General features: G+C 55.8%; 9 protein-coding genes across 9 annotated transcripts; 5 read left to right on the forward strand and 4 right to left on the reverse strand.

Moving 5' to 3' along the window:
- Positions 1–1,029: 1,029 nt before the first annotated feature.
- GLRG_08154 (plasma membrane fusion protein PRM1) lies at positions 1,030–3,219 on the forward strand (the record flags this gene model as incomplete). The annotated part of the gene is made up of 1 exon (XM_008098839.1): positions 1,030–3,219. The coding sequence occupies one exon, from the start codon at positions 1,030–1,032 to the stop codon at positions 3,217–3,219; it is 2,190 nt and encodes a 729-aa protein (XP_008097030.1).
- A 172-nt stretch (positions 3,220–3,391) lies between these two features.
- Positions 3,392–3,670, forward strand: GLRG_08155 (uncharacterized protein; the record flags this gene model as incomplete). Its single annotated transcript, XM_008098840.1, has 1 exon — positions 3,392–3,670. One exon carries the CDS (start codon positions 3,392–3,394, stop codon positions 3,668–3,670), a length of 279 nt encoding a protein of 92 aa, XP_008097031.1.
- An 869-nt stretch (positions 3,671–4,539) lies between these two features.
- GLRG_08156 (tryptophan synthase) lies at positions 4,540–7,020 on the forward strand (the record flags this gene model as incomplete). Its single annotated transcript, XM_008098841.1, has 5 exons — positions 4,540–4,587; positions 4,726–4,813; positions 4,885–4,955; positions 5,023–5,255; positions 5,322–7,020. The coding sequence occupies 5 exons, from the start codon at positions 4,540–4,542 to the stop codon at positions 7,018–7,020; spliced, it is 2,139 nt and encodes a 712-aa protein (XP_008097032.1).
- Positions 7,021–7,501: 481 nt separating this feature from the next.
- On the reverse strand, positions 7,502–8,272 carry GLRG_08157 (ribosomal L28 family protein; the record flags this gene model as incomplete). Its single annotated transcript, XM_008098842.1, has 1 exon — positions 7,502–8,272. The coding sequence occupies one exon, from the start codon at positions 8,270–8,272 to the stop codon at positions 7,502–7,504; it is 771 nt and encodes a 256-aa protein (XP_008097033.1).
- Positions 8,273–8,871: 599 nt separating this feature from the next.
- GLRG_08158 (uncharacterized protein) lies at positions 8,872–10,014 on the forward strand (the record flags this gene model as incomplete). Its single annotated transcript, XM_008098843.1, has 2 exons — positions 8,872–9,012; positions 9,115–10,014. The coding sequence occupies 2 exons, from the start codon at positions 8,872–8,874 to the stop codon at positions 10,012–10,014; spliced, it is 1,041 nt and encodes a 346-aa protein (XP_008097034.1).
- Positions 10,015–10,407: 393 nt separating this feature from the next.
- GLRG_08159 (aminotransferase class I and II) lies at positions 10,408–12,103 on the reverse strand (the record flags this gene model as incomplete). Its single annotated transcript, XM_008098844.1, has 4 exons — positions 10,408–11,507; positions 11,644–11,694; positions 11,794–11,803; positions 11,987–12,103. The coding sequence occupies 4 exons, from the start codon at positions 12,101–12,103 to the stop codon at positions 10,408–10,410; spliced, it is 1,278 nt and encodes a 425-aa protein (XP_008097035.1).
- A 1,315-nt stretch (positions 12,104–13,418) lies between these two features.
- On the reverse strand, positions 13,419–15,310 carry GLRG_08160 (uncharacterized protein; the record flags this gene model as incomplete). Its single annotated transcript, XM_008098845.1, has 3 exons — positions 13,419–14,903; positions 14,973–15,107; positions 15,182–15,310. The coding sequence occupies 3 exons, from the start codon at positions 15,308–15,310 to the stop codon at positions 13,419–13,421; spliced, it is 1,749 nt and encodes a 582-aa protein (XP_008097036.1).
- Positions 15,311–19,125: 3,815 nt separating this feature from the next.
- Positions 19,126–20,180, forward strand: GLRG_08161 (uncharacterized protein; the record flags this gene model as incomplete). The annotated part of the gene is made up of 3 exons (XM_008098846.1): positions 19,126–19,466; positions 19,528–19,705; positions 19,791–20,180. 3 exons carry the CDS (start codon positions 19,126–19,128, stop codon positions 20,178–20,180), a joined length of 909 nt encoding a protein of 302 aa, XP_008097037.1.
- A 2,093-nt stretch (positions 20,181–22,273) lies between these two features.
- On the reverse strand, positions 22,274–22,627 carry GLRG_08162 (uncharacterized protein; the record flags this gene model as incomplete). Its single annotated transcript, XM_008098847.1, has 1 exon — positions 22,274–22,627. The coding sequence occupies one exon, from the start codon at positions 22,625–22,627 to the stop codon at positions 22,274–22,276; it is 354 nt and encodes a 117-aa protein (XP_008097038.1).
- Between the last annotated feature and the right edge of the window lie 3,193 nt (positions 22,628–25,820).

Genomic DNA, 25,820 nt, shown 5'->3' on the forward strand with positions numbered 1-25,820 from the left:
GTTCTCACTCGGCAAGTCTCAAGCAAAGAGTCTTACCATTCGACAAGACCTCATTGTAGGAGCTACAAGCAAAACCACAACACCACTCACCATTCTCGCCAAGCCGGCTCATCGCATCAGCTCTCACACGCTCAGCCCTGTCTTCGAGACGGACCGGGTTTACTATTACAGGGCTAAAAATCGACCGATCTGATCATACGGCTACACGACATCGAGCCTCAAGAGCCCCATCTCGTCTTCCGGAAATATCCCTCTGCCTTAGCAGCGTTTGGGCAGCCGCTCATCGTGACCCCGGACGACGCATTTGGTTGGCTGAGGGAAGCCGTAGAGCGCGCTTAGAGAACGGCTCTACCCAAATCCACCCTGACCCGGTGCCGCCAAACGAAACACCCATCTGGGCCTGGTCGTGGTAATTTCCTTTCAAGGCCGCGGCCAAAAGTGTCTTTTTGACCACCTTTCTTTGGCATTGTGGTGTGAATCGGGTAAGCCGCCTTTTCTTTTCTCTTCTTTCTAATTTCGACTCTCGCCCTTGTTGCGCGGCTAGAAATTCCCGGGGAGGGATCCTGTGCGATGCTGCCGGGCCTGCTGCTGCTGGCCGTGTTAGTCGGCTTCCTTTTTATTATGTGCACTTCCCAGTCACGCTCCTCACCTCCCGCCTCTGTCGTCCTTCCAAGTCATCCTCGTCCTGCGTATTCCTCCTCTCCCAAGACGTACCCACAATGGAATCATAGAAGTTTGTTCAGAATCACTGTTTGACGGGTTTCCTTTGTCATTCTCCTTACCTCCTCTCTCTCTCTCCTTCCTCCTTTCTGTTCATCGAGTGATTCACCTAATTTTCCTCTAATCGACCTTCATCACCACATAATTTTCCCTCCTCAACGTCGACTCTTCTCTCTTCTCTCTCTATCCTTCGATTGCAAACTTGCTGTTTTTATTTCTTCTTCACTTTTAACTTTTATTTGCTGGTCAAAAAAACAAAAACAAAAAAAAACACTTGCATCATCTTCTCACGCTCGCGATAGACTCAAGATGTTTTTCCCACGGAACCAAAAACAAGAGGCCTATCCGGCCGTCCCCGACTCCCTCAGGTCGGACTCGCTCGAGATGTCGGAACTTAGAAAGACGCAACAAGCGCGAGCCGACACTGATCCCTACATCACGCCATACCTCAGTCTCCAGGCCAGGCTCTCCCAGATCTGGCTGAACCGGTGGACGATCCTGCTCTTGCTCGTCCTCGCCAGAGTCTTGCTGCTCGTCGTCAGCCTCAACGACAATGTCGACGAAGCGAATCAGAAGGCGCTCTCGGCTTGCACAAAGGTCGAAGATATTGGCAGCGCCATGGCGTCCATGCCTCACTACCTCTCCGTTGGCGTGAACGAGCTATCGGCCCAAGGCATCGAGAAGACACTCGACGGCATGGTCGCCGTGCTCGGTTTGGTCATCACCGGTGTCCAGAACCTCATCATCTTCGTCATCAATATGCTGACCTCGATGTACACCTGCCTCATCACCGCCTTCATCCACGGCGGACTTGATGTCGCTTCGGATGTCACAAAGAAGTTCACCGATGCCATGAACAATGCAGTGGGCAAGATTTCCAACGTCATCGACAGCGAGTCCAAGAGCGTGAGCGACGGCATCAACAAGGCTGTCGATGCCATTGAGAACTCTGTCCTCGGCAACGTCCTGCCCGACTTTCCCAAGGTTGACTTTTCGGGACCCGTCAACGACCTGCGCGACCTGAAAATCGACACCAGTGGCTTCGTCAGCGATCTCAACAACCTCAACAACAACATCCCTACTTTCGAAGAGGTCCAGAACATGACCGCCGAGGCCATCTCGTTCCCGTTCAACCTCCTCAAGACGACGGTTGAAAACGCCTACAAGGGCTACAGATTCGATCGCTCTGTCTTCCCCGTCGCCCAGAAGCAGGCGCTCACGTTCTGTTCGACCAACAACAGGATTTCCGAGTTCTTTGACGGCCTACGGGACATGATCCGGAAGGCCCGCATCATCTTCATCGTCGTTCTCTGCATCCTCGCCGTGCTGGTCATGGCGCCCATGGCGTGGATGGAGATCAGACGGTGGAGGCGCGAGCGGAAACACGCAAAGATCATGGCCAGCAACCAGTACGACTCGATGGACGTGGTCTACATCGCCTCCCGACCCATGAGTGCCACCTGGGGCATCAAGATTGCATCCCACTTCAAGGGCAGGCGCCAGATCCTTGTGCGCTGGGCCATTGCATACGCCACGTCGCTTCCAGCTCTTTTCGTCCTGGCTCTTGCCATCGCCGGCTTCTTCTCCTGCCTTTGTCAGTACCTCCTCCTCAGGGCAGTCGAGAGAGAAGTGCCTGCGCTCGCCAATCAAGTGGGCGCGTTCGCCGGCGAAGTCGTCAACTCGCTGGAGGACGTTTCCAGGTCATGGGCCAGCGACGCCAATGGTGTCGTGCTGTCCACGCAGAACGAAATCAACAACGACATGCTCGGATACGTCACCAACGCCACCTCGGCGGTCAACGACACGTTGAACACGTTCACCAGCACCATGGCAACCGGGCTGGAGACGGTGTTCAACGGCACCATCCTCATCAACCCCATCAAGGACGTCGTCCGCTGCACCATCGGGCTCAAGATCGAGGCTGTGCAAAAAGGACTGACGTGGGTTCACGACCACTCGCAGGTGGCGTTCCCTCTGTTTCCCAACGACACGTTTAGCCGCGGGGCCGAAGAGTCCGTCTCGGGGGATTCGGACCTCCAGACGTTCCTTGCGTCCCCGTCATCCGTGTCAACGGACGAAGTCACGGGTGCCATAACGCACGTCACAGATATTCTCCGCCGTGGCATCATCCAAGAGGCTCTCATCTCGACAGGGATCCTCCTCGTCTACGTCATTGTCGTCCTCATCGGTGTGATGCGCGCTCTGGTTGGCATGGCCATGCCAGACAAAGGCCGCAGCGAGGGCGGATTGCGCTACACAGGGGACGACCGCCCGGCCATGAGCCCGAGAAGCCCTCCCAGATCCCGCGACAACGACTCGCGATTCCCTCAATTCGGCAGCGATGCATCTGCAGTGGATGATGATCACTATGGCGAGTTCCGAGATGAGAAGGCGGTCAAGAAGACGAGCGTACAAGGTCGCAGAGTGCAGCCCATGGAGGGCCATCAAAGACAAAGCTCGTACGGCCACCTCGACACAGCGTCATCTAACAAGTTCTAGACGGTATCTAAGAAGCTTCACCAAGGAAGAAAAAAAAAGATATTGAAAAGTAGAAGAAAAAAAAAGAATGGAGGAATAGGTGGAGACTGATCTACCTCCGGCCTGGGCTGGACCGACGCCGAGAGATATCCCTCATTTACGACAGGTCTGAAGATAATACGAAGAGCACGAAATGCACAGGCGTTGGATTGTGATGAGTAGGTATTTCAATATTCGTGTACAGGGAAGGGAGGGAGAAGTCTTCAAAAGATACCAACGGCTCAATCTGCCGCACCGTTTTGTCTTTCGATTCTACAACGGGTCTCAACTTTTTTGCGTTCGGAATCAGTTCATCAAGAGAATGATTTATTTTTCTTGTGCTTGTAGCAGCACCGCCGGCTCTACCAAGATGTCTTATTTTGGTATATATGTATATCTCGAGGTAGTTCCAGATATAAAAACACACTGCTAGCTGCAACCAAACACAACGTTCTGTAGGGTGAGCCCAGACTTTTTACATGTGACTGTAACCGTGGGGGATTGTATAGTTAGGGGCAATATGGTGGAAGATGAAGTGGGACCAAGGGATGACCCTTGAAGGGCGAAATGTCGATTGAGAAAGAATCAATTCACTGTCCGGAGTCATTGACTTGGGACAGCTGATGAGGAGTATGTGAGCGTACAGTATGTGTAACGACGTAGGTACCGGTAGGTGTATACTCACTCTCACTCAATGACTCTACCTACTCTATGTGGCGAGTGAGTTTGTCCGTCCTTGCCTGCCGGAGCGGCAAGAGGTGTGGAGAAAGAAGTGGGGTAGGTATCTGGAGTTACCTCTTTTGGGCATCTCCGCCCCGCCTCGGAGTGTAACGGCACGAATGGCGGGCTCCGACTTTCTGGCCCGCGGGGAAGAAGCCGTGAGGCAATCGTACCTGTAGGTAGGTACATGGTACGTACATTGTGTGATGCTGTACGTGCCACTGGGACCGTTGGATCATTGATTGCACCAGTCAGGAGGCTCAATTAGGGATGAACAGGGCGCTATCCGGCATCGGGGAGGTGGCGGACGTGGGGATTCCTGTCGTAGGGCTCAGATACTGAGATGCTGTGTTACTGTTAATGCTCTTACTGAATAGGCGGAGCTCCCGCTGAATCGGCCGTCCCGCCTTTTCGTACGCCCCCCCGACACTGATTCCCGTGTCCATCCCGCACCTTGAGATCATTGTTTTCCTGTTCCTCCCACTTAAAAGTACCACCGCCCTCGATCTTCTTTCTCTCCATCTTCTCACGGTACACTTTCTATATACCCATTGTCACAAGAAAGTATCACACACAATAATCATGGAGGGCATTAGACAAACATTCCAGCGCTGCAAGGCCCAAAATAGGGTGAGTCTTTCCCCCGCCCTGTCTTTTTGCCCCTCGTTGCGATCGCGGGGCCAAGACGGCCGACCCTCACCGCCAAGACTCGCAGCGTTCGTTGGTCAGACGGGAAGCAATTGGACTGACAATCAACCTTTTGTTTAGCCCGCACTTGTTACATATGTTACTGCCGGTTACCCGACGCCCCAGGACACCCCCAATGTCCTGCTGGCTATGGAGAAGGGCGGTGCTGGTGAGTTGCTCTCCAATCCTTGACGATACTCCCCAAAGGGGGGAAGAACCACGACTCTGACTGCGAGATAGATGTCATCGAACTCGGCGCTCCTTTCACCGACCCTATCGCCGACGGCCCGACCATTCAGACATCGAACACTGTGAGTGGCGGCGGCGGCTAGAGCACACGTGCATTGGCAAGCGCCCAGGGGAACTGACAGCAGACAGGTCGCGCTGCAACATGGCGTAACGATCCAGTCGACGCTCAAGATGGTCAAGGACGCAAGAGATCAGGGCCTGAAGGCGCCCGTCATGTTGATGGGATACTACAACCCTCTCCTGAGCTACGGCGAGGAGAGACTCTTGACCGACTGCAAGACATCAGGCGTCAACGGCTTCATCGTCGTCGACCTGCCCCCCGAGGAGGCCATTTCTTTTCGCAAGCTCTGCACAAAGGGAGGGTGAGTTACAACCCGTCCCCCAACCCCCCGCGAGGTTACGCAAGACTGACCTCGCCCCGACTCTAGACTCTCCTACGTCCCCCTGATCGCTCCGGCAACCTCCGACGCCCGTATGAAGATCCTCTGCAAGCTGGCCGATTCCTTCATCTACGTCGTCTCCCGCCAGGGTGTCACCGGCGCTTCCGGCTCCCTTAACGCCAACCTGCCCGCCCTCGTCGAACGAGTCAAGAAGTACAGCGGCAACAAGCCCGCCGCCGTCGGCTTCGGTGTGAGCACGAGAGACCACTTCCTGAGCGTTGCCCAGCTTGCCGACGGCGTCGTCGTCGGCTCCCAAATCATCACAACCCTTCAAAAGGCGGCCCCTGGTCAGCTGTACGACGACGTCGCAAAGTACTGCGCGTACCTCTGCGGCCGCGACAACGCCAACGACGAGACCACCCGCGAGGTCGGCATGGTCGAGGCCATGGGCGCCGCCAAGGAGCCCACCGACCCCACCGTCGACGAGGTCATCACCGCCGACCAGGACAGCTCGCTGGTGGCGGAGCTCGCCGCCATGCACGGCAAGATCCCCGACCGCTTCGGCGACTTTGGCGGCCAGTACGTGCCCGAGAGCTTGATGGACTGCCTGTCCGAGCTCGAGGAGGGCTTCAACCAGATCAAGGACGACCCGTCCTTCTGGGAGGAGTACCGCTCCTACTACGATTACATGGGCCGCCCCGGCCACCTGCACCTCGCGGAGCGGCTGACCGAGTACGCCGGCGGCGCCAACATCTGGCTGAAGCGCGAGGACCTCAACCACACGGGCTCCCACAAGATCAACAACGCCCTGGGCCAGCTCCTGCTCGCCAAGCGCCTCGGCAAGACCAAGATCATCGCCGAGACGGGCGCCGGCCAGCACGGCGTCGCGACCGCCACCGTGTGCGCCAAGTTCGGCATGGAGTGCACCGTCTACATGGGCGCCGAGGACGTCCGCAGGCAGGCCCTCAACGTGTTCCGCATGAAGCTCCTCGGCGCAAAGGTCGTCGCCGTCGAGGCCGGCAGCAAGACGCTCCGCGACGCCGTCAACGAGGCCCTGCGCGCCTGGGTCGTCGAGCTCGACACCACCCACTACATCATCGGCTCGGCCATCGGGCCCCACCCCTTCCCCACCATCGTGCGCACCTTCCAGTCCGTCATCGGCAACGAGACCAAGGCGCAGATGCTCGAGAAGCGCGGGAAGCTGCCGGACGCCGTCGTCGCCTGCGTCGGCGGCGGCAGCAACGCCGTCGGCATGTTCTACCCCTTCGCCAACGACCCCTCGGTCCGCCTGCTCGGCGTCGAGGCCGGCGGCGACGGCGTCGACACGGCCAGGCACAGCGCCACCCTCTCGGGCGGCACCAAGGGCGTCCTGCACGGCGTCAAGACGTACATCCTCCAGGACGAGCACGGCCAGGTCGCCGAGACCCACTCGGTCTCGGCCGGCCTCGACTACCCGGGCGTCGGCCCGGAGCTCAGCTGCTGGAAGGACAGCGAGCGCGCCAAGTACGTCGCCGCGACCGACGCCGAGGCCTTCATCGGCTTCCGCCTCATGAGCCAGCTGGAGGGCATCATCCCGGCCCTCGAGACGGCCCACGGCATCTACGGCGCCATCGAGCTGGCCAAGACGATGAAGAAGGGCGAGGACGTCGTCATCTGCGTGAGCGGCCGCGGCGACAAGGACGTGCAGAGCGTCGCCGACGAGCTGCCCAAGTTGGGGCCCAAGATTGGATGGGATTTGCGTTTCTAAGAAAAAAAAAAAAAAAAGAGATTCTCCAAAGAGTGAAAAAAAAATCGGGAAACCGATTATGTGTTATGTGCCGACACGATGAAACGGGCATCTACACATTTTTGCAGACAAAAACAACAAGAAAACAAAAAGGGGCGGGGCGTACATGACGAGAGATGATATCCATTGTTCGAACCGAGGGGGGACGGTTCCGGAAAGCGACTTGTTTGTAGACACGCAAGAAATCCGAAAAAAAGTTTTATAGATTTACTTTTTCGTGAAGAGTGAATAGCTTCTTCCCCCTCGCGCCCCCCCCCCCCCGTTTGTGCGTAGTCTTCTGTACCGTGAGAGGGAGGAAATATTTGTACATATGATACAATGACTAGTTTCTTCTTTCTTTCTTCCATCTTGCCTTTTTGGAATACCAGCAAAACGTGAATTCTACACTCCTACACACACACACACACACACGTAAGCGCGGGCGCGGGCGCGTGCAAAAACACTATGACCTCTTTTCCTCAACGGGCGGTTCCTTGATCCCTTGGGCGTGGAAGTCGTCGTCCTCGTACAGGGCGCCGGGCTCGAACAGCTCGGCGTCGTCGCCGATGGCGAACTCCTCGGCGATCATCTGGCTGGCCCTCCGCTCGAGGGTCTGCCTACTGGTAGCGCTGAGGCGGTTCCCGGTGGAGGCGTCGATCATGTAGTAGACGAGGTCGGTCTGGTCCTCGGGCATGGGGGCGCGGACGCCGAGGGCCTCGCGCTCGGCGGCGTAGCGGGCGCGGAAGGCGGGCGAGTTGGCGACGAGCCAGCGGAGCCTCCAGCCGCCGGGGCCGAGCTCGCGGACGCGTGCGGGCTTGGCCTTCGTCACGTAGGCGTCGATGCCACCCTCGCGGCGGACGGTGCGGAGGACGCGGGTCGTGAGGCGGGCGCGGACCCAGGCGCCGAGGGCCTCAGACCAGAGGCGCTTGCGGTGGACGTTGGGCCGCCAGGTGCGCGGGGTGACCTGGCCGTGCTTCTCCGAGACGTTGTGGCCGTGGCGGATGCGGGCGGCGCCGTAGAGGCCGTTGTTGGACTGCTTGTAGAGGAGGCGGGGGCCGTAGGGGTAAGGGGGCACGGGGGCGGCGGGGATCTTCTGGAGGTTGATGGTCTTCGTGGCGAGGGGGGAGGATGTCGAGAAGGCGCGGGCGGAGGGGGCTGCGGCGGTGGTGGTGAGGGTGAGGTTCTGGAGGGAGACGAGGAGGGAGGACCCCGGCCTCGGGGTGATGAAGCGCATCGTTTGTTTTTGTTCTGCTTCTGTGTGCCCTTGTCGTGTCCGGGAGAATTCGTTTGCAGGGAAATCGGATCAGACGCGCGGCATCGGGTCGGACGGACGGGCGTCGGTGTACGGGGTATCGTCGTCGTCGTCGTCGTCGTCGAACTCGTGAGCTTGCGTAGCTGGGGATGATTTTTTGGCAATGGGCAGAGTTTCGGAGCTTCGAGATTCGGGCGCGTGGATGTTCCGCTCCATACGGATTGAGATGCTTGATTGGCTCAGATCGACTGGGGTGGATCGCACTTTGGGGGTGATGAATTGAGTTGAATCAGGTGACTGCGATACGTACCTAAGGTTGGCCTAAGCGGATCACGTGACGGCGTGTTACTTTCGTGACAGGGCTCCGTGGTCTTTGGGCCGGCCCGTGGCTCGAGCGAACCCCTCCACACCGACACATCGAGACCGGCGCACCGTTGGTAGTAGCCTGCTGCATCGTTGCGCCTGGTGAACAAACCGACATTCGACTCTCTGAAATCAAGAGACGTGATACGGCCCGGAACCGCAGAAGAGAAGAGCCTGTTGGTGTTGAAGAACAGACGAAAGACGAAAGACGGCCAGCCATGTTACCGCCGGTCGAGCCATCCGTCCTCCAGAACAATCCACAGTTCGCCGAGCTGCATCACGCCCTCACGACAGCGATCCTGAACCTTGACGGCACAACCAGGAAACCCACGACTAAGGAGCAGACCTCGGCTCAGAATGTGAGTGTGCCTCCTTGGTCCCTACAACGGCCCGGAGCTCATCATCGACTAACATGAACCCCACGATGGCTTGACCCCCTTCCCCAGCTAACACCACACTAGGAACTCGCCGACCACAGGTTCAACGCCGCAAAGGAACATCTTTTAATCAGTGCAATCTCCAACACCGCCCCTCCCGAGCCCAAAGCAGTGTCGGTGAGGATAATCACCCGCAGCAAATCCGCCTCCCAGCCCGCCTCGGCGCCGCAACCGCAACAACTCCCCGACTCCCTCCTCGACCTCCTCCTCCTCCTCCCGCCACTACTCACGGCGACCACCGAGCCCCTCCCCGCCGACGCCCTGGCGATCTTGCTCTCGAACCCGCCCTTCACCGAGTTCCAAGCCCTCCTCCCGCAGCTCGGCGAGCTTGTGTCGGCGACGCTGCACGCCTCGGCCGTCGCCCTCGCGCGCATCGCGAACCCGACAACGAACCCCTCCTTCCTGCACCGCAACGTGCCGGCGCTGCAGACGACGTACCACCGGCTCGAGGCCGACGTGCGCGAGGCGAAGCACGCGCTGGCGCGGGAGCGAGTGCGCGTGGCGGGCAGCCTGACGGGGCTGTTGGACAAGTACGCCGGGGCGCTGACGCTGCTGGTGCGCGCGCTCGAGGCCAAGCACGGCGTCGTGGCGCGCAGCCTCGAGTTCCGGGCGGCGGAGGCGGGGCTGGAGGCGCAGAGGGCCGAGGCGGATGCCGTCGCGGCGCGGGAGGGGGTCCGGCGGGAGGTGTACTCGCCCGAGATGGCGGCGGCGCTGAAAAACTACTCGGCGCACCTGCGGGACGCGCGGATGAGGCTCGAGGGCACGGTGGCGACGCTGCGCTCCGAGCTGGAGGGGTACGGCGTCGCGGGCGGGGGCGACGGAGGCAAGGAGAGGATGCTGCGGGAGATGGCGCGGAAGAAGCGGCAGCTCGAGAGGGAGCTGGAGGACGCGAGGAGGGACGTGGCACGGTTGGACAAGGCGTGAGTGAGCGTCTTAAAAAGGGAACGCCGGCCGGTCTGGAGAAGAGCCCTGGAAGGCACCCAGAGGAACAAACGAGTTAATGACGGGGGCAAAAGAAAAAAAAGCAAGCGTGTTGGACATGTTTACATTTGAAAGACGTGCCGCTATATTGTACACAGCCGGGACGCAATGCGTAGTCTACCAAGAGAGCCTCCAACGTCTAATGTCCACCGGGGCCTAGTCTAGCTCGGCGTCGCGCAGAAACAGATGGCCCATCTCCAAAAGAAAACCACTTCCATCTCCACCGCCCCCCCTCCCCTTTCCTGTTCGTACAAACCTCCTTTTTTAGGGTATGAAACTACCCTTTCGGCAGAATCAAATGAGAATACTCTCTACGGCGGGAGAAAAAGGGGAAATTTAACCCTTGACCTTATAGATGGCCTCGGCGAGGCGGCCGACGTTGCCGGTGGTGATGCCGGCGACGGAGATGCGGCCGTCCCTAGTAGCGTAGACGGAGTGCTCCTTGGCGAGGGTGTCCATCTGGTCGGGGGTCAGGCCGGTGTAGGCAAACATGCCGATCTGGCTGGTGATGTGGGACCAGTCGTGGGCGGAGCCGAGCTTCTCGAGGTTCTCCTTGAGCAGGGCGCGCATGGTGATGATGCGGTCGGCCATGCCCTTGACCTCGGCGAGCCACTGCTCGTTGAGGGCCGGGTCGTTGAGGATGGCGGAGGCGATGCGGGCGCCGTGGACGGGGGGGTTGGAGTAGAGGGGGCGGACGAGGATCTTGACCTGGGAGTCGATGCGGGCGCGCTCCTCGGCGTCCTGGGCGACGATGGAGAAGGCGCCGACGCGCTCGCCGTAGAGGCCCATGTTCTTGGCGAAGGACTGGGCGAGGCAGACGTTGTGGCCCTCGTCGACGAAGTGGCGGACGGCGAAGGCGTCGGTGTCGGTGTTGCCCGAGGCGAAGCCCTGGTAGGCCATGTCGAAGAAGGCGTAGTGGCCGGCGGCCTTGACGGCGGCGGAGATCTCGCGCCACTGCTCGGGGGTGGGGTCGACGCCGGTGGGGTTGTGGGCGCAGGCGTGGAAGAGGAAGATGGAGTTCTTGGGCGCGGCCTTGATGTCGGCGAGCATGCCGGCGAAGTCGAGGCCGATGGTCTTCTGGTCGTAGTAGCGGTACTTGTTGACGGTCAGGCCGGCGTCGGAGAAGACGGCGCCGTGGTTGGCCCACGAGGGGTTGGGGATGTAGATGTTCTTGGCGCCGGGGTAGAAGCGGGCGAGGAAGGCGCCGCCGATGCGGAGGGCGCCGGTGCCGGAGATGGACTGGGTGATGGCGAGGCGGCCGAGGGCGGAGGAGTCGGCGCCGTAGGCGAGGACGGCGGCCGACTTTGTGAACTCGGGCACGCCGGTGATGCCGGCGTACTCCTTGTTCAGCTTGGCGGCGACGACCTTCTGCTCGGCCGTGCGGACGGAGGGGAGGACGTAGGGCTTGCCCTGGTCGTCGCGGTAGGCGCCGACACCTGGTGTTGTTTTTTGTAAGTCAATGTTCAGTCGGGGGGGGGGGTTGGTTTGTCTGGTTTGTCTAGCTTGTCTAGCTGGCCGCTAGCTAGCTTGGGACAGCTGACCACAATGTGGCTTGGCGGGGGTTTATCGTACCGAGGTTGATCTTTCCGTCGAACTTGTCGGCCTTGAAGGCTTCGGTGATACCTGATTATCTCGTGTTAGTCGCGGTTGCGAGCTTGGAGGTAAAAGAGCTTAGGGTTGTGGTGGGGGGGGGGGGGGGGGGGAGCTTCGAGTGCGTCATACCGAGAATGGCCTGTTCGTCGCCGAAAAAAAAGCGGCCCAGTCAGTAAACCCAGTCTTGGGTAATTTTCTTTCCTTTCTTTTTCGTTCTTGTTGCTCGTTCTTCGGAGTCGACACTTACATCCTGTGGCATTCGTTAGCAAACGTGTGGCGCACTCAATTGGAATCCGGGAAGAGGCGTGTGCGTGAGACATACAGGAGGACCTTGGGGGACGTTGGCCCAGGTAGAGCCGGCTCGCGCGGCCGAGACGGGGAGAGCGGCCATGCGGCGCACGGCAGCCTGCCGGGTTGCGATTCTGGCGGAGGACAGCATCTTGATATCGGAGGGTTAAACCGAGAAACAGACTTGGGGGATGAGGAGGAGGAAGAGGGAAGAGGAAGAAAAACAAAGAGGTAGATGGCGGTTTGGGGATAGAAAAGAGAAGTGGGTGGTACCAAAAAAAAAAAAAAAAGGATTCCGTTCCGAGACAGCGAAGTACCGACAGGCAGAGAAAAGCTGCAGACAGACAGCAAAGCAGAGTGGTCCAACCAAGGAATATGGGCTGACTTGTGACTCTGCCGCCTTTCTGGGGGACAACAAGCACATGAGTCTTTCGCCGATTGCTTGGGTGGGGTGTGGTGAGGCTGGGGTGGGGGTGTAGACAGTAATTCTTTAGCGAGGGGAAGAAGGGTAGGGTGGGGGAAGGGGCGTGTCAGCATCGGCCCGATATGACGACTTGGAGAAAAGACCGGAACACTGTGAATGGACCGACTCAAGGTTGGGTCCACTTATCCTGATTACTCATGCGGCAAAGGAAGATCGGAATTTCAGTTTTGCCGCTCTCCGCACTTCTCGGTCTGTGAGGGTCTCACGGGGACGGACGTCAATATCGACACCCCCTCAACCCCCCCAACCCTGCGACCCAGGCTTGTTTTTACTGGAGCGCATGCTGAACACGTTACGATGTTACGATGTTACGATGGACCTTCCGGCTTCGGACGGGATGCCGGCCGTCTCTCTCTCTCTCTCTTTTTCTTTTTCTTTTCTTTTGGCCTGCTCACAGCTGCCTCGACATGTGGTTTCGTCACGGACGACCCGCATTCGTAGCTGGCCGGATGCGTCATCCATCATGCTGTTATTTGCCCGCTTCGAAACGAGTTTCACCCGCCTGAGTCGTCCTTCTTTGTCGCCCGTGTTGTGTTTCGACCTCTCTTGATCCGCTCTTTGCCAGAAAAGAAGGCAAATCCAGTCTGCAAGAGAAATAAAGAAATAAAGCTTCCGGGGGGGGGGGGGGGGCGGTGAGCCACATGCCCGCCGATCCCTGATGGTCTTCCCCGCCTGGTTGGCTAACATTTCCCCTTTCGGCCACGCGTATTCGAATTGGTTGGTAGTACTTCGTACCCTCCTCATGCATGTGTCTCTGCATCTTCAAATACACTGTCTCTTCATTAACAGTTTGTAAGGCTACCATGCTAGGAGACATTCACGAGGCATCGGCATCGGACTACGGAAAGAGCCGTACAGCCGGCTGGTCAAGCGTGGGTACGATGACTCGTTAGAAACGCTACATTTTATCAGATGGCTACGGCTACCGTAGGGCTGAACTAGGACCCCCCATATTCTCCATCTGCAGTGCCTTCCTGCTTATTTATGCCTTGGGAGGCAGCACCGTCGGCACAGGAGGACGCGTCGTCGTCCTGGGCAGCTCGGGCACGACGGGCGTGGGGATGCACGCGCACGCGCTACTGACCCTCGCGACGGGCTCCTTGTCCTTGTTCTCGACGCAGGCTTCGGCGGCGTACTCGGGCAGCAGGCTCTCATCAGTCCTCTGGCGCGCCGTGAAGTTACCGCAGAACTCCAGCGACTCCTCGAGGCGCCCGGGGATCGTGTTCGCGCGCAGCGCCCGGAGGCAGTTATCGGCGCTGCAGTCCGTGGCCGCCTTGAGGCACTCCTTGGATGTCATCTTGACCACGAAGCTGCCGCGCTCGATGGTGTGCACAAAGATGAAGCCCGACTCGAACTTGGCGTACGACGACCAGGACCCCGCAAACTGCACCACGCCGCCGCCCTCCGCCTCGTCGTCCTCGGGGTACACGTCGAAGAAGCCGACCTCGCAGATGCCCGCGCCCGTGGGGTCGCTTGTGACACTCGACACGTCGAGCACGTTGATGCCGTTGCCGTAGTTGGACTGGTACAGGTAGCCGTTGAACATGTACTGGTTGTGGTCGATGGAGCGCCTCTTGCCGGCGTAGTGTCCCGTGTACGCGGGCTTCTCCAGGTCGCGGATGTCAAAGATGTGCGTTGTCGGCAGGCCCTGCGTCATCGGGCCCACCTTGGCGTCGCGCTCGTCGAATTCGTCGTCCAGGAAGAGGTACTCCTGCCACGTCTCGTTGTTGACGACGCCCTGGTGGATGTACTCGGCCCCGGGAAAGTCGCTGATGGAGATGATATTGGTGACGTTGCCCTTCTTGTCCGTCACGTCGTAGATGGTCAGCGTGTCCTCGTTGTAACCGTAGCAGATGTCGCGCCCGTAGTACCGCGCGTCCGGCCCGCGGTAGACGAGGCACTCGGCGTCGTGGACGTAGCCGTCGCCCGCCGCGCAGCCGGGGCTGGTGACGTTGGTCGGGTCGCTGATGTCGAGGAAGATGAGCCCGCCGCGGCACGGCAGGTTGTCCCGGACGCGGATCGTCTCGTTGCCGCCGACCGAGCCGCAGGCGATGGCGTAGTTGAGCTCCTGGTTGACGACGATGTTGTGCGTCCGGCCGACGGGGAGCTCGTCCCAGTGGCCCGTGAGATCCGCCTGCGTGAAGTTCTTGGGGTTCGCCGGGTCGAGGTCGAGCACCTTCTTCATGTCGAAGAACTGCACGCCGTGCTTGATGGCCTCGGATCCGATGACGACGATGTCGCCCACGATGCGGATCTCGCGCCAGTTCGACCCAATGGCGTCGTACTGCGGCAGCCGGCCGAGGTAGACGAGCTTGCCCTCCTTGCTGATTTCAGCAAACGCCGTGCCGTCGTACTGTCCGATGGCTACGAACTCTCTGCCGTCGGCCGAGGTCCAGCCCCAAGACGAGGACCCTCGTCCTCCCCAGCTGCCTAGGGCCTCATGCGACAGGAAGTGGTAAAGGTCGATCTTTTTTTTGAAACAAAGCGTCAGTTGGAAAAAGCCGAGCAAAGCCTCTCTCTTCTAGACATGACTCACGTTTCCGCACCGGAAGGTGTTGTTGGCGTCCCCGGGAATGGCGGCCGCAAAGCCGTCGACGCACGGGGTGTAGCCGAGCTCGGGGTAGCGGGCGCTGTCCATCAGGCCGGCCTCGGCCTCGGCTTCCCATTGGGCCTTGGGCTGACTGTTAACAACATACGGTTCCCGAGTTTCCCGAGTAGACGGCATCTCGCGTGCCACACACATACCATCTTGATGCCCATGATGCGGTGGTGAACCTCGCCCGACGCGTATTCGGCCTTGGTGCCGGCGCCAGCTGCGCTGCTCAAGCCAACCATGGCAGAGCCCAGGAGGGCTGCGGAGTTGATGCGGACCATGTTGGGCGGTGTCGCTGTGTCGGAGACTCAGCAAAGAGTATCACGGCTGTTGACGGACTTTTGGTGTCACCTGAGGAGCAGAGAATGCGACTATGAGTGTGAGACGGATAGAGCCCAAGCTGCGAGAAAGAGAGGACCGCGGCGAGAACTATAAGTACTCCGCCGACACATCTAATCCTTCGTCATACACCGGCTCCCTCCCCCTCCCCAAGAACCAGTTTAACAAGACGGCTTCCATGTCCCCCCTTGCATGGCAGACATTACTGTGGAGAATGCCATGAACTGGTGCTCTTGGGGGAGGCTGGCGAAATGCAGGCGGTTTTATTTTCTTTCTTGTTTTTATTTGTTTTTGCTAACAAAACACCGTACATGGTACAGCGAGAACCCGAGTGGAGGGATGCACCAAGACGAGCGATGCAACCGTGAATGCTTGGCCACCGCGAAACAACTTTTGATAAGACGGTGCTTGGTTCCATACACCGCGGGCCAAGCTGACCTTGGCAGCCTTGGCACGAGAGGGGCACCGCTCAGCAACGCGGGAACCTCGACTGGGCTCGCCGAGAACTCTAGTTCCTCCAGGCCATCTGCATCTGGAAGGTCGACACAGGCTTGGCTATCTTGTGTGAAAACCATGTAGGCAGGTGTGCGGGATATTGGGGATTCCCATAGCAAGCCCAGAAGCCCGGAAGCCCGGGATCCTGCCGATGACGTCCGAAGGCGAGGAGGGTGAGATCAGGTTCCTAAGCTGGGCGGTCGTTCAGATGCAGTCAGCATATACGGACTTGCGGCTAAGTGGAAAAATGAGAATACGCAAGCCGCAGGTTCGTTCGGGAACCATCGGGGCTCATTTGTCAGTGATAATGCCACGGCTGTGATGTCACTGGTGTGGTTGGAGTTGAAACAAGGCACCGTTGATTCCATTCGACCTCTCATCTTCTGCCGTCCAAGTATACATTGGGATGATCCGAACGATTGTCCGCACCACGTTTTGACAACACCAGCTGTGACGAAGCCTTGCCTAGTACTGCTTCAGATTCTGTCCCTTCTGTCAGTACCAATTGAATGTGGTCGATGGTAACATGGCAAGTCTGGCTCTGAATAAAGCCAAGTGGCCCCGAATAGGGATTTACACGTCAACTCAATAAATGATTAAGAGTATGTTGTTACGGCCAAATGATCAAAAGTGATATTATAACCCAACTATCAGGACCATGATCGTACAAAAGCCACACTGGTTGGAAGACACATCATCTCCTGGAGAGGCTGTTGTGGGAGCAAATGTTAACGCGGGTTTCATTCGAGAAATAGGAAAATAAATAAATACATAAAACACCGCACGTGCTCACCAAGCGATGATCCATCGTATCTGTTCCCCGTATCTCGGCGTGCTGCTGGATCCGACGCTCGACTTTCTTACTGTTCTCGAAACATGATATGAGAAGAGAGATCATCCCCAACTGCGGCGATGTCACCGCTGCGTCTGTCTCCTGCCGATGCCCCCTCGATCCGGTAGGGCTCACCAATCATAAAACAACGGAAGTGATGTATAAACCAATAGCAGTCCGAGCAATGGGAAGTTGGGATGAAGCGCAGGGCGTTCTCCTCGCCAAACCATGGCAGAGCCTCACGGCCACACTACGTACTGATCGACAGAAGCGGACCACGGTTGCTTTTTGCCGTTTCCCCCTGCAGAACGCGGCGACAGCCCGCTTGCCCTCTACCTACATTAGTCTAGGTCTGCCCGGCTGGAAGGCTGTCCCGCTTCACGAGCAAAGCTTAAGCCTTGAGGCTTACCACGAACTCGCAGACGAGTGTATGGTCAGTTGAGTCGGAAGATTCGCAGCCGAACCAGACCCCGCCCTCGCAAATCTCGGCATCCCAACATTGGGCATGGCCTTTGGATGTGTCACGACCATTCTCCTGACGCGGATTGAACTCCGCGCTCTGATCTTGAGCTCCGAAGAGCCCGCCATGGCCTTTCCCGGAATCGAAAATCCGCTTTTAATCAGTTCCGGATATAGTATTACCTTTTTTTCTGATGTCATGTTCTCTTTTCCGAGTCCTCGTCGAAGCCGTGGCCGGGAAGCCGTAGCCGGAAACCCAAATACGGAACGTCCACAAAAGCCGCCAAAGTTTACTAGCCGGAGCTTAAATCAATACGATTCGCCGGAATCTCCTGCAGATACCTCATTAGGATATCACCAATCTCGCAAAACCCGCCTCGCCCACTTAAGCGACTCAAGGCGCGATAGTTCACGCGAGAAGGCTCTCTCATTGAGGGCACTCGGCTGCCGTTATCGGATCTCAGAGACACTGAAAGGTCATCGACGACGGGCTTGGGTAAGTGAATATGGTCCGAATGAAGTTCATACGACATAGGGTGGCAGGCTCGCAGAGCTCGAGCTCCCCAAACTGCCATCTTTTCCGCAAGCCACCTGCAGCCGTCAGAGGGACCTCCGGCCGATGTTGTCGCGACGCTTCTTTTGTGCGGGGAAAGGACAAAAAGGAACGAGATGCGATAGGTCAGAACTATCCCCGAAGCTCGCGTGTTGGTCGTCTGTTGTTTCGGCCCTTGTACTATGGGATGACCAGCTCGAGCCCCAGGGACCATCGACACTGCGCGAGGCAAGCTCAACGACTTCGCTGACCCGGTACAGTGGACGTGATGGTCAGGCACCCGCGGGCTCGGTGAGTAATGTCTCCTCCGGACGACACTCAATCGAATAATCTATGGACATGTCCACGGCTTGTTGCCAGCGATAACCTTGGCCGTAGAGCAGACGTATGTAAACAGACAAACATGCGGTTCCCTCTCGTTTGGGCCTATGCGCGGTTGAGGCTACTCCGCGCTCGAATGCAGCTCCCCCGCCTCGCCGCCCCACGCCATGGTCACGTTCAAACTGAAAGATATATCCCCCCAGGTCCTTGAACATTCCGAAACGAAACCGGCATCGTCTTATCGTCTTATCATCATAGTCCATCTAAGACCACCGCTCCAAGAAAGCAACGGACAACCCTCCAGTAAAGAATCCTATGGTCTCCTGACGTGTCTAGTTGAACATTCACATCATACCAGATGTTTGTATCCCGGCATTGGCTGAATGGACGACGAGACCCCCCTCCCCTTTCGAGGTGACGACACTAGAAGCATAATCTTCTGCGCCTGTCTGCAAGGGTGGATTGCGTAATTGGCCAAGGGAGAGAGATGGTGTCCAGCACCTCCACCGACCTCGCACCTCATGAGGCGGTCTCGGCATCTACCCATTGCGGCAAGCCCATATTGCCCCATGGGGCACGGCAGCGATATGCTTGCAAGGCAAGGTACAGGATCCATGATAGACTTCGTACCGCCGAGGCTTACCCCGCATGGTCTCACCTCCAACCTGTCGGATGCCGGGGATAGGTAGCTGGGATTCATGATGACTCTGAGAAAATGTCGAACGCCGTCAAGGAAAACAGAAAAGCCACCGAGTTTCTATGGGTAAGGGGCCTTTCGTCAGACCGGGTCAGCCTGGATGAATTAGACTATGGCTGGGCTCAACGGCCTAGAACCATAACGTCTTCAGTCAATTGCCTCGGCCTCACGGCTCGTGAAAGTCTGGTCAAGAGTATTTACATGATGGTATACCTTGAGACCCTTTGGAATATGAACAGCGAAAACCCCGACTGAGCTTTTTCCCCCTTTTCCCCTTTTCTTTTTTCCCCCTTTGGTCTGGCAGTTGGGCATTGCGATACTTCCCAAGAAAAAAGGGGAAAAAAAGAAAGAAAGCTCCCTGTTCACGTAATCCACCAACAGATACACCCAGCTCTTCAACATGAGGCTCACCATTCTAACATTGCTTCTATGCCTTACTGTGGTCTTGGCCCAGGAGGCGATGCCCCGCCTGCGCTACAGGACCGTAATTCAAGACCAAGGGAAAAAGGGCAAGAAACCATATCCCGTTAAGGGCGGCAAGGACGAGCTCGAGAAACAAATCGACGATATCCAAAAAAAGGTGGCCGCTGCCAACGAAACAGTCGTACCCTTCAAGGGCGGCACTCTCAAAGGTCTCACTGGGCTGTTGAAAGTGAACCTGGCGGTCACCAACCTCGGAAAAGCCATCGACACTACCACCGCCGTCGCAGGCGCAACCAACGTCCTATCAGCGGCGGATTCGTGAGTTTGGAGCCTCTCAGGAATGACCAAGCGGGCTTGTGCTGACACTCCCGCTCCAAAGAACGCAGGTTGGCATAAAGTTCCTCGGTCTTCAGCCCGATATCAACAACCTGCTCGCCAACCTCAAATCCAAGCGCAAGGAATTTGACAAGGCCGGGTTCAAGATCCTGGATGTTAGAAGTCTCATTCGGGACTCTGTTGCCATTCAGCAGAGCAAATCCGATGACTTGGGTCGTGCTGTAAGTCGAGGGGCCCTGGACGCAATTTCCCAGCGTCGGCTACCTTTTTTTTTCATTCTTTTTTTTTTTCACTAACACGCCACAGTTCACGAAAACTCTCGACGCCCAATTCCAGCCCATCGCACAGCTGATCAGCGGTGAGATCCAAGGCAACTTCAGCGACGCCATCGAGGAGTACAAAGGCCGCGGCGGCAAGATCAAGATCCCCACCAAGCTCGTGCCGAAGCTCTCCCAGATCCTCGCGAAGCTGGCCAGGGCCCTGGGGCTCGGCAAGATGGACAAGGGCATGATGGTGGACAAGGACATGATGCTGCTGGTCGGGCTGGTGGCCCCCGAGACCGATGCCGCCACCCCCCGAGCCCGACGCCGCCGCCGCCGCCGAGGGCCGCGAGCGCCGAAATCGCCGTCGCCGACACGGCCGAGGCGAACGCCGCCGCCCAGGAGGCCCTGCTGGCGACGCCGGACGCGGAGCTGACGAGCCTCGGCGCGGACGAGAACGACCTCCGCGGCATCTCGCCTGTTATCCTCGACGTTTTGCGCTCATTCGAAATCATCTGAGGCGCGGATGCAGGACGGACGCAAGCGATTTTCTTCTCTTCTTTTTCTTTTCCCTTTTTCTTCTATCCACGCATCCTCCTAGTTTTGTTCACGTTTGTCACAGGCTTGGCAGCGGCAGCGCTGGCGGCATGGCGCAGTAATAATCAACGCAGTAATGAAGTGATGGGGCACATGACTCTTAGTCCATCGAGACTTCCCCCCCCCCCCCCCCCTTAAAGAAGTAGCGAATCAAAATTTCAATAATCTTGACGCCCGGCTTCGGATTCCGACGAGCCGCCGTGATGTGAAAGAGATGGTCTTGGCGCCATGCCCAAAGTGCCGAAAAGTGCTCCCCCCTCCAACTAGCCGGGACGAGTGGAAAAGAAGAAGAAAAAGTTTAGATCAAGGAGCCCGGCCCCGATTTCTGGGCAAACATTCGTTATTTTAGAACGAAACATCGGCGCGCAATGTCGTCGTACACCAAGGCGGGCCGAAGCCAGGCGGCATGAGAGTTTGTCCATCCAGGAACAAACTTCTTTTCGGTATATAGGGAGTATCTCCGGCGGCCGACCAGCAATGGTAGCCGGGGGTAATGGTCTACCCCCCTTGTTTTGAGTTTTATCAACTCGATCCCAAATTTATACAATGTACATACAACCCAGCCGGAGGACGGATGCAGCTCGTGGCTGGCCCAGTTCTGGCTTCCCTGATCCCTTAGTTTGAGCCTCACTGCCTCTTCCCCACTCTCATATTCGTCCGAGGTTCGCCTCATTGGCGGTTTTGTTCGCGAGCCGAGCTAACAACTTTATCCTGCCGTTGTTGCTCCCGGGGGGGGTGCCGCGGCGGCGTCACCGGTGTGGTCATATCGCACACCTGCCATCCGCTCCGTCGGAAACAGGCATGTCAGCAGCACGTCTTTAGACCTTTTTTTTTTTTTTTTTCGAGTTGACCGTTCTTCCTCTAAATCTCTGTTGCGGGGAAGAGAGAGATCTCATTCATCCGTTCGACGTCTTGGTCTCCGTTCGCCCAATGTCCTCACTTTGCCAACGGCCGACCCACGCATTGGAAATCCTTTGGGCAGAGGAGGGGGGGGGTGTTTGTTTGCAAAGCGGAAGTTGAAGAAGCCGCGTCGATGCAAAAGGGCCAAAAAAGAGACGCCGACCTCTTCGGCTAAGCGCGCCGCCATGTAAAATAGAACACGGCAAAGTAACCTCTCCCAGAACGGTAAGAGTCTTATCGAAGCGAACAGCGGGAGGGACAGATCGAATCGGGCGTAGAAAATGGCGGGGGTGGGGCAGGACTCAGCAAGCCGTGGAACCCTACGCAAGGGAGAGCCCTCAGGCCCGGCTTCCGCGCCGGTCATGCGAGATGCCAAGGTCTTTCCAGGTACTACGCAAGGCGCGAACCAGGGCGTTTTTCGTGCCTGGCCGGGTGTTAATCGCGTCAGCAACGCCTAGCCTCAAAGAATTCTTGCCAATGTGGCGGAAATACACGTGAATTAACCCGCAAATTCACAGTTGCCCTACAGCGAATCGTCAGGGAATAGGCGGTGAAGTAGCCCCACTTTACAGATAATCTTACCAATCATATAGCCAGGATTAGCCTAGGATTTCCTAACTAAGAAATAAAGAGATTTATTTATTCCTCTAGAATTTAACTATAGTTATATATATAATAATATAATTAATTAACTATTATAATCCCTATAATTAAATAGTAGTAATATAGTTAACTATTAATATTAATAGGTAATTAATAAATAATAGGGGTAGCTAGTAGTTCTAAATTGTATATAAATAGAAAAACTATTATAGGATTACGTAGTAAATTAACTATGTAATATCCCTATAGATCTACTAGATCTATTGTAAAACGGCTGTAGTTATTCTAGCTATTTTAGCGTTAATCTATACTGCTAATATCTAGGCAATAGTTAACATTGCAACATTTTCCTTTCTCTACATATAATTCAGAACCACTAGTTACCCCTATTATTTGTTAATTGCCTATTAATACGTACGGTTAACCGTATCACCATCCTGGTGTTAAATAATAGATTCCCTCGCAAATCGGCGTGCCAGAAGCGCCCTTAGCGGCGCATTCCTTAGCGTACTCGCAGTTGTCGAGGTGGAAGACGTTACCGGCCTCGACCACGTTGCCGACGCACTTGACTATGTTGTCTTCCAACGTGGCCGTCATATTGCCGGGGCCGGGTGTGTCAGACCCCCTGTTGTCGGCTCCGTACTGGAGGCAGGCCTGCGTCTGGATATCGTCGGACGCAGGCGTTCCGTCGCTGTTGGTGCAGTAGCACTTATCATACAAGTCGCAGACGTTTGCGCCCACGGCGAGGGCGGGGAAAATGGATACGATGACGGAGGCCTTCATTGTCGTAGGAGTTTGTGTGGTTTGATATGTCAAAACTGAAGATGTGTTGTAAAGAATGTAGTCTCAACGAGTATGGTTATAACGAGCGGCGGTGCTGGTGGACAAATCATGATTCAACTTTAGGATGCTGATGGGAAAGGCAGAACAATGCGGTGCCAAACATCAGGTTTTATACACATCATCCATGAATGTTTGTAAGTTGTACGGCTTTTCAAGTTATAATTCCTCTATAGTACAGTTGGGTAGGGAAGCCTCATCCTCGGCCTCCACCGTCCATTTCTCTTTGCTTAAAACTCTATTTCTGTTCATTCAAGCATACCTTTCTGCTGGTATAACAGGGCTACTGACCTAGTTAAAAGGGTGATGCGTGGTTAGAGTATAGTGGTTAATATTGTCATTCATGCATAATACAGGAGAGCAACCATTACGAGTTGCCTTGTTAAAAGGCTACACATCCACTATTAAAGTAGATAAGGTAGGTAACAGTCAGGGTTAGGAATAAGTAACTTTAAGTAATTATTTCTAGACAAATACTTACTTAAGTATACTTAGGCCTATAAGATACTTACTTAAGTATACTTAAATACTTATTACATAATATTTTAGAAGAATTTCTTAGTAAAGTAAAAGAGATAAAGATAATACTCTAGGTCTCACTTAAGTACATCGTATTTTTTCCTCACCCTGGCGACAGTAGACTATATTAGAGACCAGATTACTATCGACGACACCAGGCAATGCTTGGCACTGTAACACTTCCCTTGCTATCGTCTTTCATTTCTACAGTGTGCACTACACCCTACTAGTATTATAAAGTAAAAGCTAGACACGTTTATTATGTATAGGCACACTCTGTTTCTACTAAACATATAGTAAGAGTAAGTACTTGGGATCCGATAATGTAGATCTTGGGATATACCTGATAGGTTAAATCAATTCACCACGCTAACATATAGAATCTGGTAGAGTGTTCTTCGTCTCATCTTTCGGCCGGGAACGCCGACTCCACTGCAACACCGTCCCCACTGGGATCGCCGTCTCCGCTCGGCGAACCCCGGACCCCACTGCTGCTCGATCTCGTGGCGTAGCAATGCTAGCTAGGATGATGGGTAGCACTGGAATTTTTGGCGAGTGTTTCAGCACCTGTTCGTACAGCCATCAGGGTCAGATACGGGGTAGATTGTGATAGTCGGACTGCGCCACCCACCAACTCCTCGATACACGTAACGAGAACCCTGTTTTGCATTATGCAGTCATGCCAGCCAGCACTCTACTGGCTTAGTCCATCGCATCTGATCCGTCGCCTCGGTCGGTCAGTGCTGGAAACCCCGAACCGATGCTCTAGGGAAGCCAAAGGTACAGACAGAGCCAAGAAGGCCATATAGAACTTCATGATGGACTAAGTCAGGAAGCATGGCATCAAGCATAGTGACTATCTCCGGGGCTGGCGTTGCTGATGGTAGGGCCCCATCGACCGGCTGGGCCAGGGGAGCCACTTCCGTGTACTTGCCAACGACATTGGACAATAGCCCGATGAAAAAAGATCGGTACCTTGAAGCTGCTTATGTGACATCGGCCTTATCGTGTATTTTCGGCATCGTCCTGATCTCTATAGATTGGACACTGTCTTTGATCGTAGCCTCATTAACCCGGCGTCGTTGGCAGAGTGTTTGGTAGAGTCTAGGGATTCCCGGGTAATTGGATCGATCCGAGCTCCTGTTCGCTGCTGAAATGACTGTCATTCAGACATTCTGAATTCTTCATGTTACCGTATTCATTATACCAAGGTTATCTAGAAGAGTCTATATTTACCAGTAGAAGCTTCCTTTACTCTTAGTTTCGTGACCGTTTAGCCTGGGGGGCCGCCTTGGGGAGCGGTGCTATGTTGGACAGCCCAACCCAACACTCGACACGGGCTCGAGAACTCTCGGGACTGGGCCGGCAGTCCAAAGGGCACAAATGAACCCGGGGGCCTCAGCCCCGCTGCTGGTTTGTAAGGCTGGACTATTAGCCCCAGATTGACCTGGCACATTCCATCCAGTGACAACTATGTCGTTCTTGGCAAAGGCTGGTGGGTCAAGGCTATCCCTTGAGTTGCGAGCGGACCTCACTAACCTCTTGTGCGGGGTAAAGCAAATCAGATCACGGCATTTAAGTCCAAAAGCCAATCAATATAGAGTACTTCTAGTTATATAGCGTTTTGCCTACGCCAAAGGTAACAACAATCTCCAAATCTACATAGAGGTACATTATAGTGTAAACAGCCTTATGGGCCCTCTATTGCTTTGTCTGCCTGACTTACCTTACCTAGAGCCTGCCCTACTTTGTATCTGTTATGTATCTCCGAAAATGAGGAGTAAAAGTGGAGGGGGATCCACCCAGAGGTTAATGAGGTCCGCTCGCAACTACATAGTAAAGGGATACTGGAGATGCCATTTGTGGGGTAAGAGTAGTGTATCCGTACATCAGTTTGCGAATATGGAGTTGGAACTCTATGTGATGTTATTGGAAGCAGAGCTAACCCCACACTTCCCCGGAAGAATTTCAGCAACGATACAAATCCGTACCGAGGCGTCGGAAGCCACGAAGGCATCAGAGTCATCATGATCGCTACTGAAAGGTATTGCAACATTGGTTGGAATGGCTATGTATGTCTGCTCAACTCTCGTCACCCTTCTAATTAGGTACGTCTTGCTAAAGTCTTGATAGTTGGCTCCGTCGGCAGTTTCGATACAATCGTGCTGAGGGTGTTTGCGGGAATTAAAGATGTGAAGTGTACAATACTTAGTGTAATGCTGCACTCATACCATTCTAGGACAAAGCGGGCAAGCTAGGGCTCAGAGTTGTCACAAAAACAATGCTGTTAGTTGCAGGCAGCAATTAGAGCCACACATCACATTGTGGCATTACAACAATATGGTTGACTCAACATGTCTCAACCCCAACGAAGTCAGCTATGTCAGGCAGGTCTACTATACTGGGCGGGCTGAGTGTACTAGTCAGGCAAACCCAGCTGCTTGAGAAGGGTCAACGCGTTCTACTCTATGCATCCCTGAGGGGATGCTGCTAAGACACGACTCATGCATGTTGGGTTCGTCTCATAGGTAACATCCTCGGAACCGTAGTAAATTACACCCATGGTCTGCTCGGTGTTGCCGGCATTTCGAAGCGCGTATCGACAGATCCCTCCTTG

Source organism: Colletotrichum graminicola (genome assembly GCF_000149035.1).
Source record: "Colletotrichum graminicola M1.001 genomic scaffold supercont1.36, whole genome shotgun sequence".
Taxonomy (NCBI): domain Eukaryota; kingdom Fungi; phylum Ascomycota; class Sordariomycetes; order Glomerellales; family Glomerellaceae; genus Colletotrichum; species Colletotrichum graminicola.